Source organism: Solanum pennellii, chromosome 8, assembly GCF_001406875.1.
Source record: "Solanum pennellii chromosome 8, SPENNV200".
Classification (NCBI taxonomy): Eukaryota; Viridiplantae; Streptophyta; class Magnoliopsida; order Solanales; family Solanaceae; genus Solanum; species Solanum pennellii.
Genome location: NC_028644.1, coordinates 2,772,531 through 2,787,643, shown reverse-complemented (window position 1 = coordinate 2,787,643; position 15,113 = coordinate 2,772,531). Strand labels below are relative to the sequence as shown.

The 15,113-nt window shown below is 30.0% G+C and overlaps 3 protein-coding genes across 8 annotated transcripts; 1 reads left to right on the top strand and 2 right to left on the bottom strand.

Moving 5' to 3' along the window:
• The first annotated feature begins 40 nt into the window (after positions 1 to 40).
• LOC107026727 (BTB/POZ domain-containing protein At5g41330-like) lies at positions 41 to 2,717 on the top strand. 3 transcript variants are annotated; one of them, XM_015227805.2, is made up of 2 exons: positions 41 to 2,074; positions 2,418 to 2,717. In XM_015227805.2, exon 1 carries the CDS (start codon positions 154 to 156, stop codon positions 1,564 to 1,566), a length of 1,413 nt encoding a protein of 470 aa, XP_015083291.1. In that variant the 5' UTR covers positions 41 to 153; the 3' UTR covers positions 1,567 to 2,074; positions 2,418 to 2,717. The 3 variants fall into 3 exon arrangements, with proteins under 3 accessions (XP_015083291.1, XP_015083290.1, XP_015083289.1); XM_015227804.2 differs by having other exon boundaries at positions 2,323 to 2,717; XM_015227803.2 differs by having other exon boundaries at positions 2,279 to 2,717.
• Positions 2,718 to 2,803: 86 nt separating this feature from the next.
• Positions 2,804 to 7,994, bottom strand: LOC107028178 (short-chain dehydrogenase TIC 32, chloroplastic-like). Of its 4 annotated transcripts, none has more exons than XM_015229222.2 (8): positions 7,889 to 7,994; positions 6,664 to 6,895; positions 6,036 to 6,115; positions 5,281 to 5,434; positions 4,935 to 5,013; positions 4,752 to 4,836; positions 3,507 to 3,553; positions 2,804 to 3,396 (listed from the first exon to the last, which is right to left on the bottom strand). In XM_015229222.2, the coding sequence occupies exons 1-8, from the start codon at positions 7,992 to 7,994 to the stop codon at positions 3,232 to 3,234; spliced, it is 948 nt and encodes a 315-aa protein (XP_015084708.1). In that variant the 3' UTR covers positions 2,804 to 3,231. The 4 variants fall into 4 exon arrangements, with proteins under 4 accessions (XP_015084708.1, XP_027775037.1, XP_027775038.1 ...); XM_027919236.1 differs by having other exon boundaries at positions 3,507 to 3,559; positions 4,755 to 4,836; XM_027919237.1 differs by having other exon boundaries at positions 3,507 to 3,567; positions 4,763 to 4,836.
• A 1,032-nt stretch (positions 7,995 to 9,026) lies between these two features.
• On the bottom strand, positions 9,027 to 12,102 carry LOC107026716 (probable aquaporin PIP-type pTOM75). Its single transcript, XM_015227790.1, has 4 exons — positions 11,711 to 12,102; positions 10,174 to 10,469; positions 9,869 to 10,009; positions 9,027 to 9,262 (listed from the first exon to the last, which is right to left on the bottom strand). The coding sequence occupies exons 1-4, from the start codon at positions 12,039 to 12,041 to the stop codon at positions 9,167 to 9,169; spliced, it is 864 nt and encodes a 287-aa protein (XP_015083276.1). The 5' UTR covers positions 12,042 to 12,102; the 3' UTR covers positions 9,027 to 9,166.
• Positions 12,103 to 15,113: the final 3,011 nt, after the last annotated feature.

Sequence of the window (15,113 nt, the reverse complement as noted above, 5' to 3'; positions counted from 1 at the left end):
CACCCCCACCTAATAAATTCCCACATTTGTCAACCATTCTTGATTCATCTTATAACAAACTCAACAACCCCATAATTTAGGTCTTATTAGTATTTGGTTTGTGTTCATTTAGCATAAATTTTCTTGAAATTTGTTTTTTTTTAAATCATAAAAATGCCACCTTTTGTTGGATCAAACCCTCTTTCATATGGTTTCAGACACGAAAACAACAACAACATGGATTCAGATTCCAACATAGTCACCATTGATGTTGGTGGTCATCTTTTTCAAACAACCAAACAAACCCTAAATCAAGCAGGTTCAAAATCCCTTTTTTCCACAATTTCTAGTAATGATTCAATTCCATTTATTGATAGAGACCCTGAAATTTTCTCTATTTTACTATCCCTTTTAAGAACTGGAAATTTACCATCAAAAGCTAAAAACTTTGATATTCAAGATTTGATTTTTGAAGCTAAATTTTATGGTGTAGAACAACTTATTTTGAATTCCCAGTCAAACCCATCTCAGTTTGAGCCTTTTGATCTTGAAAAATCTCTTCTTTTACCTTTAACTGGTAGAGATTCACCTACAGCGATTTCCACAACACAAAATGGTTCAGTTCAAGTAGCTCATGGTTGTAAAATTACTTCTTTTGATTGGTCTTTAAAGAGAAAATCCACAATTTTAACTCTATTTCCAGCTATTGATTCTATGTTGTGTTTAAATTCAAGAACTGTTGCAGTTGGTGCTACTGATTTTTCAGGTTTACAGGTTCTTGATCTTGTTAAGGGTTCTGTTAAAAAGAATCTTAATTGGGAAAATGTGACCAAGTCTGGTTCAACAGTACAAGCTATTGGATCATCAGGTGAGTTCTTGTTTACGAGTTTCGAATCATCTAGGAGGAATTCGAATTGCATTATGGTATATGATGTTAACGATGATTTTAAACCGGTTACTAAGATTGGTCATTATGAAATCTTTGGTGCTCAGTTGGATTCAGCAATTCCAGCTACTAAGTTAAGATGGTTACCTAGTCATAACTTGTTAATGTCTGCTGGTTCACATAGTGGTCCTTCTGGTGTACTTGGGAATATTAAGTTTTGGGATTTAAGGTCCGGGAATACAGTTTGGGAAATAAAGGAAAATGTTGATTGTTTCTCCGATATCACAGTTTCGGATTGTTTGTCTGGTATTTTTAAAGTTGGAGTACACTCGGGCGAGGTTTTTCTTGCTGATTTGAGGAATATTGGTTCTGAGAATACTTGGATTTGTCTTGGTGATCAAAGAAAGGTAACGAATGGTAAAAAGGAAGGAAGTGGATGCAAAATCGAGAGCCATGGGAATCAAGTTTTCTGCACTAAAGGAGGAAATGTTGAGTTGTGGTCTGAGGTTCTTATCGATGGTTCGATAAAAGGTAAGTTTGGATCAGAAGACAGAGTTTTTAGGAAGAACTATATGGGAAGAGCCAAAGATTTTTGTGGAAATCGGATAACTCACTTCAGCTTTGGAGGGAATAGAATGTTTGTTACACGAAAGGATCAGCAATTTGTTGAGGTTTGGCAGAGTTCAATTAGGGGATTTTAGTTTTTTTTCGCGAGCATTGGCAGGAGTAGGTCATGGCATTGAAGCCAACTTGTCTGGGACTAAGACGCGGTTCATTGATTGATTTATTGATTGGTAAGAGAAGGTTAGTGACTAGTTTTATTATTTGTAGATGTTTTATATAGTTCATCTAACCTGTTATGTGCACAGAATTGTATTTATACAACGCTAATGAAATGCCGAAATGTGATTCTTTTTTTGTTTCAGTCTTGTTCATTTCTTCACTATTAAGTCTTTGTTGAATGTATGGCTCTTTTGTTATATAGTTCTTATCTTCTTTGCTTTTAAGTTAACTTCTAAAGCAGAGGTCGGGTAGGTTTGAAAGGCTGCTAAGAAGAATAGTTTTCTTCACTCTTGCAACCTTCCACGCCAAGTTAAGTTGAAGGTATCGATCCCAATAGCCTTTCAAGTTGCTCCAGAAGAGAATTAATCAAGTCGTCCGAAGATAGTATATATTGCTGTACCTTTGTGCTACCAAAAATGATTCAGTGTAAGTATACTTCCTGGAACTGTTGCATCTTTACTCCAGCAAGGACATACTTTTAAGCTGATGGGATTTCCTTTTTGTCAAAGCATTTCTTGTTTTGCCATGACTTTGTCATCTCGAACTACTTCTTTGTTCGTTTTGGTTTGGTGGAATGCCATCATCACATATTGCATCATTCCCAGTTCACATATGTTTCATGCATTGCAGTTAGCTATATGAATCTGTTGTCGTCTGTTGATCGTCTTTGCTAGGAGAAACTCATCGTCTTTGCTAGGAACTCACATTAGTTGAGGTCTTGAGGGCAAGAAGGGGCAGCCCGATGGACTGAAGCTTCCGCTATGTGCAGGGTCCAAGAGGGGCCTATTGTATGCAGCCTTACCTTGCATTTCTGCCAGAGGCTGATTCCAAGGCTTGAACCCGTGACCTCCTGGTCACATGACAACAACTTTACATGTTGAAGCCTTGAGGGTATGGGATGTAATCTCTCTATATAGTTTGAATCATTCTCCCCTCCCGGGGAAGTTTTTGGGGTTGAGCGAGGCCAATCTCCATTTTCTTTATATAGAATTAGAGTCAGACTAATCCTTGTTCTTGGTTTACCCAATATTGCGCCCTCATTTGGTTGAGGATACGAGTTTTATAGTCTCATTATGGTCTTCGTATACATTGATTCATAAGACAATTTTTGAAGTCGGGTTAGGTCTAAGGTTCATTTCTTAATAGTCGTGAAGCTTTTCAAGCGGACTGAAAACTCGTGGACATTTGAATAGTAACTGCCACTTGAGTCCTGCAAATTATCATGAGTATTGACATCTGGATAACCGTGGTGTTCAAGTCAGTTTGCGTATAACTCGGCTAATTCTATAGTAAACCTGGTGAAAATCTATTACCTTTCATCAACACAGGTATCTACGTTTTTTAGTTCAACTGATTTGTGGACGTGGTTCAAAACAGACAATATCACACGATGTTAAAAACATCTTTGAATCGACTTAGCCCAACAAACAAAATACACAGACGGGAAAGGACATGATAATATAGTCAAATTAGGAATTGATGAATAAAGGTTCTCAACTAAAATTTAATTCAACTCGTCTATTTATTAACTCATCACGTCTTAGATTCATCGAGATTCAACCTGACTCGCCCATTTGACAAACCTATTTGGTCAAATCCAAGCTAAATTCCCACAACTTCTTTGCTAAATCTGAATCCTTAGCCAAAGAAGTTGTTTTGTTTGTAGCTATGTTGTTATCTGAAAAGTACTCACCACTTACTCCTTTCACTTGTAGATGCAAAGCCACATAACATGTAGTTGATGCTCCCTACAATCATAGGATAAACAATCATACGTAGGGGCGGAGCTACAGTATCAAATATAACGAGGAGGGGGGTTCAAGATTTGGCGATAAATACAGGGGCGGAGCTATAGTACCTGATCAATACTCTTGAGCACATATCTCCCAATCCAATTAACTAATCCTGTTAGTGAGGGGGGAGAAAGTAGGGTTAAACTAAAGATTTAAGGGTTCGTTCGACTTAGCTTTAAAAAATAGTTTTTAAAAAATGGGAAAAGGGTCTGATATACCCCTCAACTTTGTCATTTGAGCTGATATACCCCTCGTTATAAAAGTGGCTCATATATGCCCTTACCGTTATACAAACAGCTCACATATACCCCTGCCGTTACAAAATGGCTCACATATACCCTTCATTTAACGGAAGTTAAAAAATTAGTTTTAAATTTATATTTATTACTTCTATTTTTTAAAAAAAAAATTATTTAGGGGTATATATGATTCTTCTATCAAAGTTCAAGGTATATTTTAATTTTTTTCATACATAAATTATTTTTTGACTTCTTTTATTATAATTATTTGAATTTCTTATTCTTATTTTATTTTTTTCTTTCATTCCTTAGTTTAAAGAATAAAAAATTAAACTATTTTTTTGTGTGTATTGTTGTAATTTAATTTCGTATTCGAAGAAAAAATTTGGTCATCTACAATAAGTTTTACAAGAATATTAGTGAAACATAAATAAATTTGATTATCAAAATAATAATTATAAATTAGTCATTGAAACAAAAAAAAAGTCAAAAAAATATGTTTGACGAGGATTAAATTTACTCATATGGGATTATATTTTTTAGAAAAAAATAATAAAAATTTAGATTAAAATTATTATTTTTTTCATTTCCGTTAGAGGAAAAGGGTATATGTGAGTAATTTGTTTACAAGTAGGGGTATATATGAGTCACTTTCATAACAAGGGGTATATCAGCTCTAAATGACAAAGTTGAGGGATATATCAGACCCTTTTCCCTTAAAAAATTAAAGTAGGATACCGACTTTTAACTTTTTAACTTTTTTTTTTAAATCATTTTTAAAATATCCAAATACCCTTTTTAAGGATAGAAAACTACTTAATAAGCTAAGCTAAACACCCTCCATAGATGAGTCAATATGGACTATGGATAACTACCTAGTATTTTTCAACAAGATTATCGAAAAATGGATTCAAAATTTAAATTTGACGAGCTTATGCTTAAGATTCTTACGAGTGAACACACTACACTTTTAAAATTATAAGTCCAAAATTTTAAATTTATCTAAATACTAAAGAGATTTTACATAAATGGTGGAATTAAAAAAAGAAAAGTGAGTTTAAAATATTTTACCATGAAGGATATTGTCATAACGCATAATGTTGGTGGCAATTGGTCCAGGATGAACAGAATTAGCAGTAATATTTACCCCTTCTTCCTATTTATTAAAAAAAAAATTATCGATAGAGGCGAAATCAGAATTTTATTTATATAAAATTTAAATTTTATAATAACGATGATAATAATTTTAATTACCTTTAAACGCTTAGCGAGTTCATTTGCATGCAGTATATTAGCAAGCTTTGATTGGCCATAAGCATGAAATCTATGGTAGCTGCAAGAAAATAAGAAATATTAAAATTCTAAAAATATAAATAAATTGGGATACACTTTTATTTTCAACTTTTATCTTAATTTTTTTCAGAAGACTTTTATGGGAAATAAAAATGAAATGAAATAATTTTTATATTTAATTGAAATCAAATATTCAATTAAACATGAAATAAATAGTCTCATATTTTAATTCTTTAAATAAGAGAATTTTCAACTAAAATATGATAATTAAAGAAGTTATTTAATTATGGACTATATATATATATACCTCTCTTTGTCATTAATTTTATCAAAAATAGTTCCTTGAGAATATGCAAAATCATGTGCTGCTGATGCAACATTTACTATCCTTCCTTCTTTTTTGCTATTTTTAGCTGTATTTTTCATGTTTTCCAATAAAAGATTTGTCAAAAGAAAATGACCTGAAAAAACAAAATATTAACAAATCATATTTGATTGAATAATGTATTCATTTCGACAGTTTTATCGTAATTGATAAAGTTATTGTCATGTGATTAGGAAGAAGGTCACAAACTTGAGATATAGAAACAATTTTCTTTTGCACAAATACAAGATAAGATTGTATAGATCCTCGTATACGATCCTTTTCAGAATTTCACACATAATAAGAGCTTAGTGCATCATACCGTTATTCATTGCATCTAAAAGACTAAGGATAGAGTGGATTTTCATTTATTTTAGTTTGTATCTTCGAAACAATAAAACATCCTGATCACACTTATATTTACTTCATTATATCTTTAATATGTGGTTTTTGCACACGTATTAAAGCATATGTTTTTATTTACTTAATTATATCTTCAATATATTCTTTCATATCTGAACTTGGTTCTTTATCATGGGTTAATGAATCAATGAAATGATAACATTTGCTTTGATATTATATTAAAGAGTGTAATCATCTTATTTAAAAATTTAAATTATTTTTTTAAAAAAAAAACTTTATTTAATTATTTAGTATATCTTTTAAAAATTAAACATAATGAGATAAAATGAGTATACCTAAATGATTTACTGCAAATTGTAATTCAATCTTGTCTTGAGAAAGTGTGAATGGTGGAATCATAACCCCTGCATTATTACTTAACAAAACCAAAACAAACAATTAAATAATATTTTATTAATATTATTATCCATCTTCTTCTGAAAACTATTTTCCACTATTCAATAAATATTTAAAATATTTTTTAAAAATATGTCATTCTCTTAAAAAAAAAGAATCGTAAGAAAAATATTTTCTAGAAAACGTTTTTTTAAAGAAAAACCTGACACCAAGAATATATTCATTAAAGGGAGAAAAATGACTTTTTGTTTTTCAATTAAAATAGTTTATAAATTTTCTAGTTCAATATTAAAAAAAGATCGAAAAATATTTTCCACTATTCAATAAATATTTAAAATGTTTTTAAAAAATATGTTAAAAAATATAAAAAAAAATATTCTCTAGAAAACGTCTTTTTAAAGAAAAATCAGACACCAAGAATATATTCATCAAAGAGAGAAAAATGACTTTCTGTTTTTCAATTAAAATAATTTATGAATTTTCTAGTTAAATATTAAAAAAAGATCGAAAAATATTTTTCTTCGTATCAACTATAATATAAAACTTATAAATATATTGTTTTCTTACATTAAAAGGTTCAAAGGATGACCAGCAGAGTTATATTCTTTGACAAATTTTCTTATTGACTCCATAGAACTTAGATTTAATTCCATAAAATCAATTTTAGCATTTGGATTGGATTTTACTATTTTTTCTTTAATTTTTTTGCCATTTTCCATATTACGTATTGCCATAATTACATGCACACCCTGCAAGGCGAGGACACGTGTCGTCTCCACGCCAATGCCACTTGTTGCTCCTGAAATAAGTAAAAACGAAAGAGAAAATTTTGTCGAGTTAAATCTCCTACGTTGAAAAATTATACTATGAATAGAATTAAACCATATGTTTTTTGTTTCCACTAACATGGTTAGAAAAGAAGGAATTAGCGGTGTGCAAATTTTTATAGCTAAGCAGTAAAAATTTCATGATAATCTCAATTATCGATAGAATATAAGAAATTAATTTAACTAAAAGCTATTTATATACGGATTAGCTAGGGATTATCAGTGAATTTCGTGTGATATTTATCATACTTAGGTTCCTTCTTTTCTTACCTAATGAAAAAAGTCTCATAAATAGAATCGTTAATAATAAATAAAACGAAGAATGAAACTTTAAGACAATTTTTTCCTAATGAAAACAGTCTCATAAATAGAATCGTTAATAATAAATAAAACGAAGAATGAAACTTTATGATAATCTTTTCTTACCTAATGAAAACAGTCTCATAAATAGAATCGTTAATAATAAATAAAACGTAGAATGAAACTTTACGACAATTTTTTCCTAATGAAAACAGTCTCATAAATAGAATCGTTAATAATAAATAAAACGAAGAATGAAACTTTACGACAATTTTTTCCTAATGAAAACAGTCTCATAAATAGAATCGTTAATAATAAATAAAACGAAGAATGAAACTTTATAACAATTTTTTTCCTAATGAAAACAGTCTCATAAATAGAATCGTTAATAATAAATAAAACGTAGAATGAAACTTTACGACAATCTTTTCCTAATGAAAACGGTCTGATAAATAGAATCGTTAATAATAAATAAAACGAAGAATGAAACTTTATGATTATTTTTTCCTAATGAAAACAGTCTCATAAATAAAATCGTTAATAATAAATAAAACGAAGAATGAAACTTTATGATAATTTTTTCCTAATGAAAACAGTCTCATAAATAGAATCGTTAATAATAAATAAAACGAAGAATAAAACTTTACGACAATTTTTTCAGTGACCTGTAACAATGGCAGTGAGGCCAAATCCATTAATTCCTTTAGTAACTTCCTCAGCAGTTGAACAACATGAGAAACCAGATGTTCCTTTTCTTCCAAATATCCACATTTTAATTCTAATTTTAATTTTAGTTTCACTCTATAAATTATATTCTTGGAGAATTCACTCATAAAAATTGGTGATAGAATAATATATATATAATAGTAGACTATATATACTTTTTAAAGTTTCAATTTGTTTGTTTTATTTTTTTCTTAATCTGTTTAGAAAATAATTATATTCTTATTTTTTGATAACTCTATTATTCTAACTTCTCACGTGATATATTTAAGACTGTAAAATTAAAGAATCTTTTGATATATTTTATGCATCTTTAAATTAAGACTTCAAGATTATAGAGTTTTCTTTAGATTCACGTGGCATATATAAGACCATAAGATTAAAGAATTTTTTGATATATTTTATGTGTCTTTAAATTAAGACTTCAAGATTGTAGGGTTTTCTTTAAATTCTTAAAACTCTGTATCAAGTTAAAATCTAACATACAAATTGAACCAAATGGAGTAGTAGATTAATTTGTTTGTTTTACTTTATTTTTAAGTCTATTATGGAAAGAATATCTCTCTTTTTTACTGACGACTCTTTAATTCTAGCTTTTCATGTGACAAAATCATAATATTAAACAACATTTTGATACATTTAATGTATTTTCTTTACTTTCTTAAATTTTTCATATCTAATTAAATTCGGACAAATAAATTGAAACGAAAAGAGTATATAGTAGGCAATAATGTTGAACTAATTAATTTTTTTTAATTGTTTCTTGTTTTAGTGGGAGAAATCAAGAAAAACTGAACAAAATCACAAGGAGTATATGCCAACAATGAACATAGACACGATTATCAAAGTTTTCTATAAAAATATATTAATTCTTCCGTTTTATTTTGCTTGTTTTACTTTTCTTTTTAATACGTTTCGAAAATAACGTTTTTCCCTTTAGATATATCTACATTATATGAATTAGAACGTATTGATCTCGATTAAATTTACATACTTTAATTATATTAAGATTATACTGTCTTCTCGTAAAGGTAGAAAGACCGTTATACTATTCAATAGTATACAAATAATTAAGAAGGATAAAATAAAAATTATTTTCATTGAAAGAAGCTTTTACAGACAACTTGATGATAATTTATTTCACATAAATGACATTTGAATTGAAGAAAATACACATTTAGACAAACACTAGAAAGATAAAGAAAAATGGTTTGAGACTCTTAAGCTCTACTCTTAAATGGAATTGCTCTGATGATTATTTGATGGTAAATTGCAGCAAGTGCAGCTCCAATGAATGGTCCAACCCAAAAGATCCACTGAAAAAGAGAAAAAAATAAAATAAATTGTTAGCGATGAAAAGAAAGAAACGAGAGCCTTCGCGATTTTGGTTTCAGTAGTAAGAGCATAACATGTGATGTGTAATTATATGAATTAGGCGCATGTCATGAGTTCGAGACAGGTGTTCTCTATCATGTGGTCGTGGCCTTGGCCTTAGTCCGGCCTGGCTCATGTAGGGTTGGGCTGGCTATCTTAAGGCCCATCAAGATGATGAGTCGGCTTATCTGGGTTGGGCCAGCCCATATTGACAGTTCTGAATACAACTTATAGGATAAAGATATTCGAATCATGTTTAAACTAAATGTTGTTGGACAAGGGGTCGTAGTCTCATTTCGGTGTATACCTATGTCTTGTGACTATGGTATGGAGACGGAGAGGTGAGATCTACTCATTGATTTTATATTAGATGAGTAGATATACTATGATCGTTGGTATCTAAGTGGAGAAGGGTAGAAGGGTGAACTCATTATCCATTTAATCACAAACGCGCCAACTAACCTCCCTGTTTATCGGTAATCAAAAACAAAATAGAAATGGAAGTATGAGATATGATCATCACATGAATGTAAGTTGAAGGGACTTACATGGTCATCCCAAGCTTGGTCTTGGTTGAAGATGATAGCAGCTCCAAGGCTCCTAGCAGGGTTGATGCCAGTTCCGGTAATTGGGATGGTCGCTAAATGAACCAAGAACACCGCGAATCCAATTGGAAGTGGTGCCAAAATCTGTATAACACAATACAAAAGTTAAGAATGCAGTTTCTTCGTTCTTCAAACAACAGCAATCACGCCTTAATCCGATGCAGGTTGGGATTGTATGCATTCGTTATCAGAAAGTCGTATTCTTTGTTGAAAAAATAAAGTTACAGGTGGGGCAAGAAAACACTTACGGGAACGTGTGAATCTCTAGCGCTTCTCTTGGCATCAGTGGCGGAGAAAACAGTGTAGACAAGAACAAAGGTCCCAATAATCTCAGCACCAAGGCCATCACCTTTCGTGTATCCGGGTTGAACCACATTGGCACCACCGCCAAATCTCTGATACGGACCTTGCATGAATCCCTTGACAACACCAGCACCACAGATGGCACCGAGACACTGCATCACCATGTAGAACACTGCCCTGGTTAAGGAAAGTTTCCTTGCTAAGAACAGACCAAATGTCACAGCTGGGTTAATGTGCCCTCCTGTTTCAGTACAAAAAAGAAAGAGTCAGTTTCTTGATAAATTTCAAAAAGAAATGTTTGCTCAACCAAAAACACATTGCTTTCTACTCGAATCATGTGAAGGCGATTCATTCGCCATAAAATCACTGTATATGATGAATTCTCTTGGTGAAAATACTGCCCCCAACACTAGTTTACATATGCAAGAAGTAATAAAGAATTAAAAACAACAACATAACCTCACAGATAACTGGGGTCTAGAGACAGTAGATTGTACACAGACCTTATCCCTAGCTATTTCTGAAAGATCCTCGGCTCAAAGTACGAAATAACCATAGTCTAATTAATAACTGCCTTATTTCTCAATTTTCAAGAAACTACTTTCACTTTGGTGACTTGATAGTTTTGAAGTAAAACATGTGTAATAGACTACCCCTTTTGAATACATAACCATGATACACCAAACAAAGCAAAAAAGTTGGCATTTTTACTAGAATACACAAAAAAAGTTCACAATTTCAGAGCAAGTAAAGGAACAAGATCAGAAAATCAGCAACAAAACTACACATAGAAACTCAAGTCACACAACAACAATAAGAAAGTTTTAACATTTTTTTTAGCACAAGATACACAAAAAAGTTCAATCTTTTAGGAGCAATTAACTAACCTGAGATACTAGCATTACAATAGACAAGAGCAAAGAAAGCTAAAAACTTTTTCTTGGTACATAATCAAGAACTCATAAAACTAGCTTCTACATAACCCCATGATATACACACACAAAAAGATCACATTTTTAGTACATGAAACAAAAAAAGTTGACATTTTTAGTTCAAATACACAAAAAAAAGTTCAACTTTTTAGAGATAAATCAACTAACCTGAGATACCAGCAGTGCAATAGACAAGAACAAAGAAAGCTAAAAACTTTTTCTTGGTACATAATCAAGAACTCATTAAACTAGTTTCTACATAACCCCATTATACACACACAAAAAAAGATCACATTTTTAGTACAAGAAACAAAAAAAGTTGACATTTTTAGTTCAAATACACAAAAAAGATTCAACCTTTTAGAGAAAAATCAACTAATCTGAGATACTAGCAGTGCAATAGACAAGAGCAAAGAAAGCTATAAACTTTTTGTGTGGGTATATAATCAAGAACTCAAAGAACTACACAACCCCATTATACACACAACAAAAAAGATGACATTTTTAGTACAAAAAAAAAGTTGAAATTTTTAGGGAAAAAAGAACTGACCTGAGATACCAGCAGTACAATAGACAAGGGCAAAAATCATACCACCAAAAGCCCAAGCAACACCTTGAATACCCACAGAAGAACACAAACTATCAGATCTTTTTAGACCCATTACAGTCAATATTGTGATGTATAAAAACAAGAAAGTTGCCATGAACTCTGCAATTCCAGCTCTGTAAAAACTCCATGATGATAGTTCACCAGGTTCAAATAAAGGAGCTGGTGGTGGTTCATTGTAATCTTTATCTGTTTGTGCTGATGTCCCTAAGGGTTGTGGTTCTCTGTATTTGTTGGCTCCAAGATTAACATCTTCTTCTTTGTTTTCTGCCATTTCTTCACTCACTCACTGACTAAGATTTCTTGTTTTTTTTTTCTCTACTTTTTGGTACTGAAAAAAGAGGTTTGTGTTTGTGTCCTTATATAGTGGAGAAGTCATTATAATAATACATAAACACCCTTTTTTTTTTAATTCGGTCTCGGTTAACATTTATTGACGTTAATTTGGTCTTTAGCTAATATCTATATTGTTCGATAACAAATAAGCATTTAAACTATTATAAATTTGAATAAGTAGATATACATATTTTAGCAAATTTCACGTGATTTGGCATGTAGGATGGGTGGGTCTCATGATATTCGTCAAATAGAACGTGTATGTCTACTTGTTTAAATTATTATAATTAAGGTGTTTACGTGTGTAAATTGAAAATTAAAGAATATCGATGTTAGTTAAATAATACGTTTATATATTCTGCCGACCAAATTAGGGGTAGGTTAAAGTGTTTAATTATTGAATCTACTATTGCATTTTTGATACTATATTCATAATTTAGTATCTATTGAAATATGTGGAATGATTTTTTAACCTAATATACCCGAAAGATTAATTCAGGAAGAATTATTCGAGTCATATTAAACGTTCAAGAAAACTTATCTATCTCCAATGCGAGACTCCCCACCCACTTGGCATGCGTTTAGACATTCTTCGTCATTCGATAGGTGAACAATTTATTTGAAGGTCTAATATCGAGAGTCTAGTTCTAATTATTATGTTAAGAAATGTATATTGAACCTAATTCAACTTCAAAATATAGCTCAAAAGGTGCTTCCATATAAAGAGTTTTATAAAATTATTCATCTCCGATTTGAAATTCCACTAATCATTTCCTCGCGCTCCCACTCTATTTAAATACTGGACGTGTAAACAATCTATTATAAAATGAGTGGGGATAGAAGTGAAGGGGGGAGGGGCAATATCACGAGTCTACCTCTGATGTCATGTTAAATATATCTTGAACTTAACTCATTCGCAAACTCATGAATAAAAGAATCGTTCAAATCATACTAAGATTTTGAAAAACTCTATCCTTCTCCACTGTGTGATTTCATTTCCTTTGTGGGTAAAATATAAAAAAAGTTTAAAGTAGATCAAAAGTACTTAATTTTTTTTTAATGTGTTTTTAACCTCTTTCAAGAATAAATATAGTATAAATGGTTAGAAATGATAAAAAAAATGTGATTATATTTAATTGATTTGTAAATTAAATTATTAGTTATTGATATATTATCAACATTAACAGAAGGGAAGAAGTTGGCAGATTCTTGTAAGGTTTTATTTCTTTTTCTTATTGTTCTAATTTAGAATATCACATTATTTATTTATTTATTAAACATATATGCATTTGATTAGCTGCTCTGGACCTCCTAATTAATCACCTAATCTTCAAATAATTCTGATAATGTGGGCAGCTAAGCAAAATTAAAAAAAAAATTAAATTTCCATTAGATAATGAGTGCATAAAAAATTATCTCTTCATCTCAACAATTATGAAATTGAAGTAAATATTTCTTATTTAAATTAAATATATATAAAACTTGAAGTTTGAAGTAAATATTTCTAATTTAAATTTAATACATTACACTTTCTTGAAATATGATCCTTTTTTTCTAATTTCGCTTTTAATAATACTTCTAACCGTTCGTATCGAAAAAAGATGTAAATTTTTTGTACTCTGATAAAAGCTCTAATATAAAACTTTTAAACCTAATTATTTTTTAAAAAAAACATTATGGGAGAACCACAGCCACAATTTTATTTAAAATGATTTATTATGAATCTAATGGAGTGGCTGAGAGAAAGTATGTCATTTTTATGTTTAAATTAAATTTTTATGACCGTCTTTTTAAGATTTTTTTAGTTTTTCTATTTTATATTTAATATTTATTTTGAATTCGTCTAGTTTAATATCTTGAATTTAATTAATTTGAATTTATGTCGATCAGTTTGGATGAAGCGTCAACTTCATTATCAAGACTTAAATACAAAATATCTGATTAAACATTGTATTACTGAATTAATATAAACGCGTATAGTTTCAAAAATAAAAATTTTGAATACAAGAGAGAAAATACTATTATATCCTCACCGCTTTCAAGGCTCGAACTGGTGACCACCGAATAAATTAAGTCATCCAAAACCTTATCAAGATGATTAATATATTATCGACTATTGTGTCACAAAACTCATTAGTAAAATTTAGTATTGATTAAGAACCGCCCTAATCAAACCGACCAATCAATTATGTTCCATATAATTTTATAAAATGTAATTGATTAGGAATACCTTTATTGTATATATATATGATTTACTAGCCAACTCTTAATGGTTTCTTAATTATGAATATAATGGTAATAATAATAATATGATGATAATAATAGTTCACGTCTTAATCACAACTATACTATTTTATTAAAGAAGTTTGTGACCATAATTTTTTCATATGCAATTTTAAATAATTAAATCTATGTCAACAATTGTGCTTTATTCAAAATGATTGTTTAGTGCCTAATTTATCATGTTATATAATATGAAAAAAAAGGTTCTACAAGTTAAATTTTGTGCACTTACATATTATCGAATCAAGTTATTTGCAAATTGCAATAATGGGTAACTTATTTTTCTATCTTTAACTAGATATTTTGTATTTGAATTTGAGGATCCAATAAAAAATATTTTCTCGTTAATGTGCACTATACTACACAAATCTAAATTAGTTGTTAGAACTTAGAATTGACAACTAACGCGTTTTAAACTTTCATCATTTTCTCTTATACAGTTAAATATTTTGTATTTGAATTTGAGGATCCAATAAAAAATATTTTCTCGTTAATGTGCACTATACTACACAAATCTAAATTAGTTGTTAGAACTTAGAATTGACAACTAACGCGTTTTAAACTTTCATCATTTTCTCTTATACAGTTAAATATTTTGTATTTGAATTTGAGGATCCAATAAAAAATATTTTCTCGTTAATGTGCACTATACTACACAAATCTAAATTAGTTGTTAGAACTTAGAATTGACAACTAACGCGTTTTAAACTTTCATCATTTTCTCTTA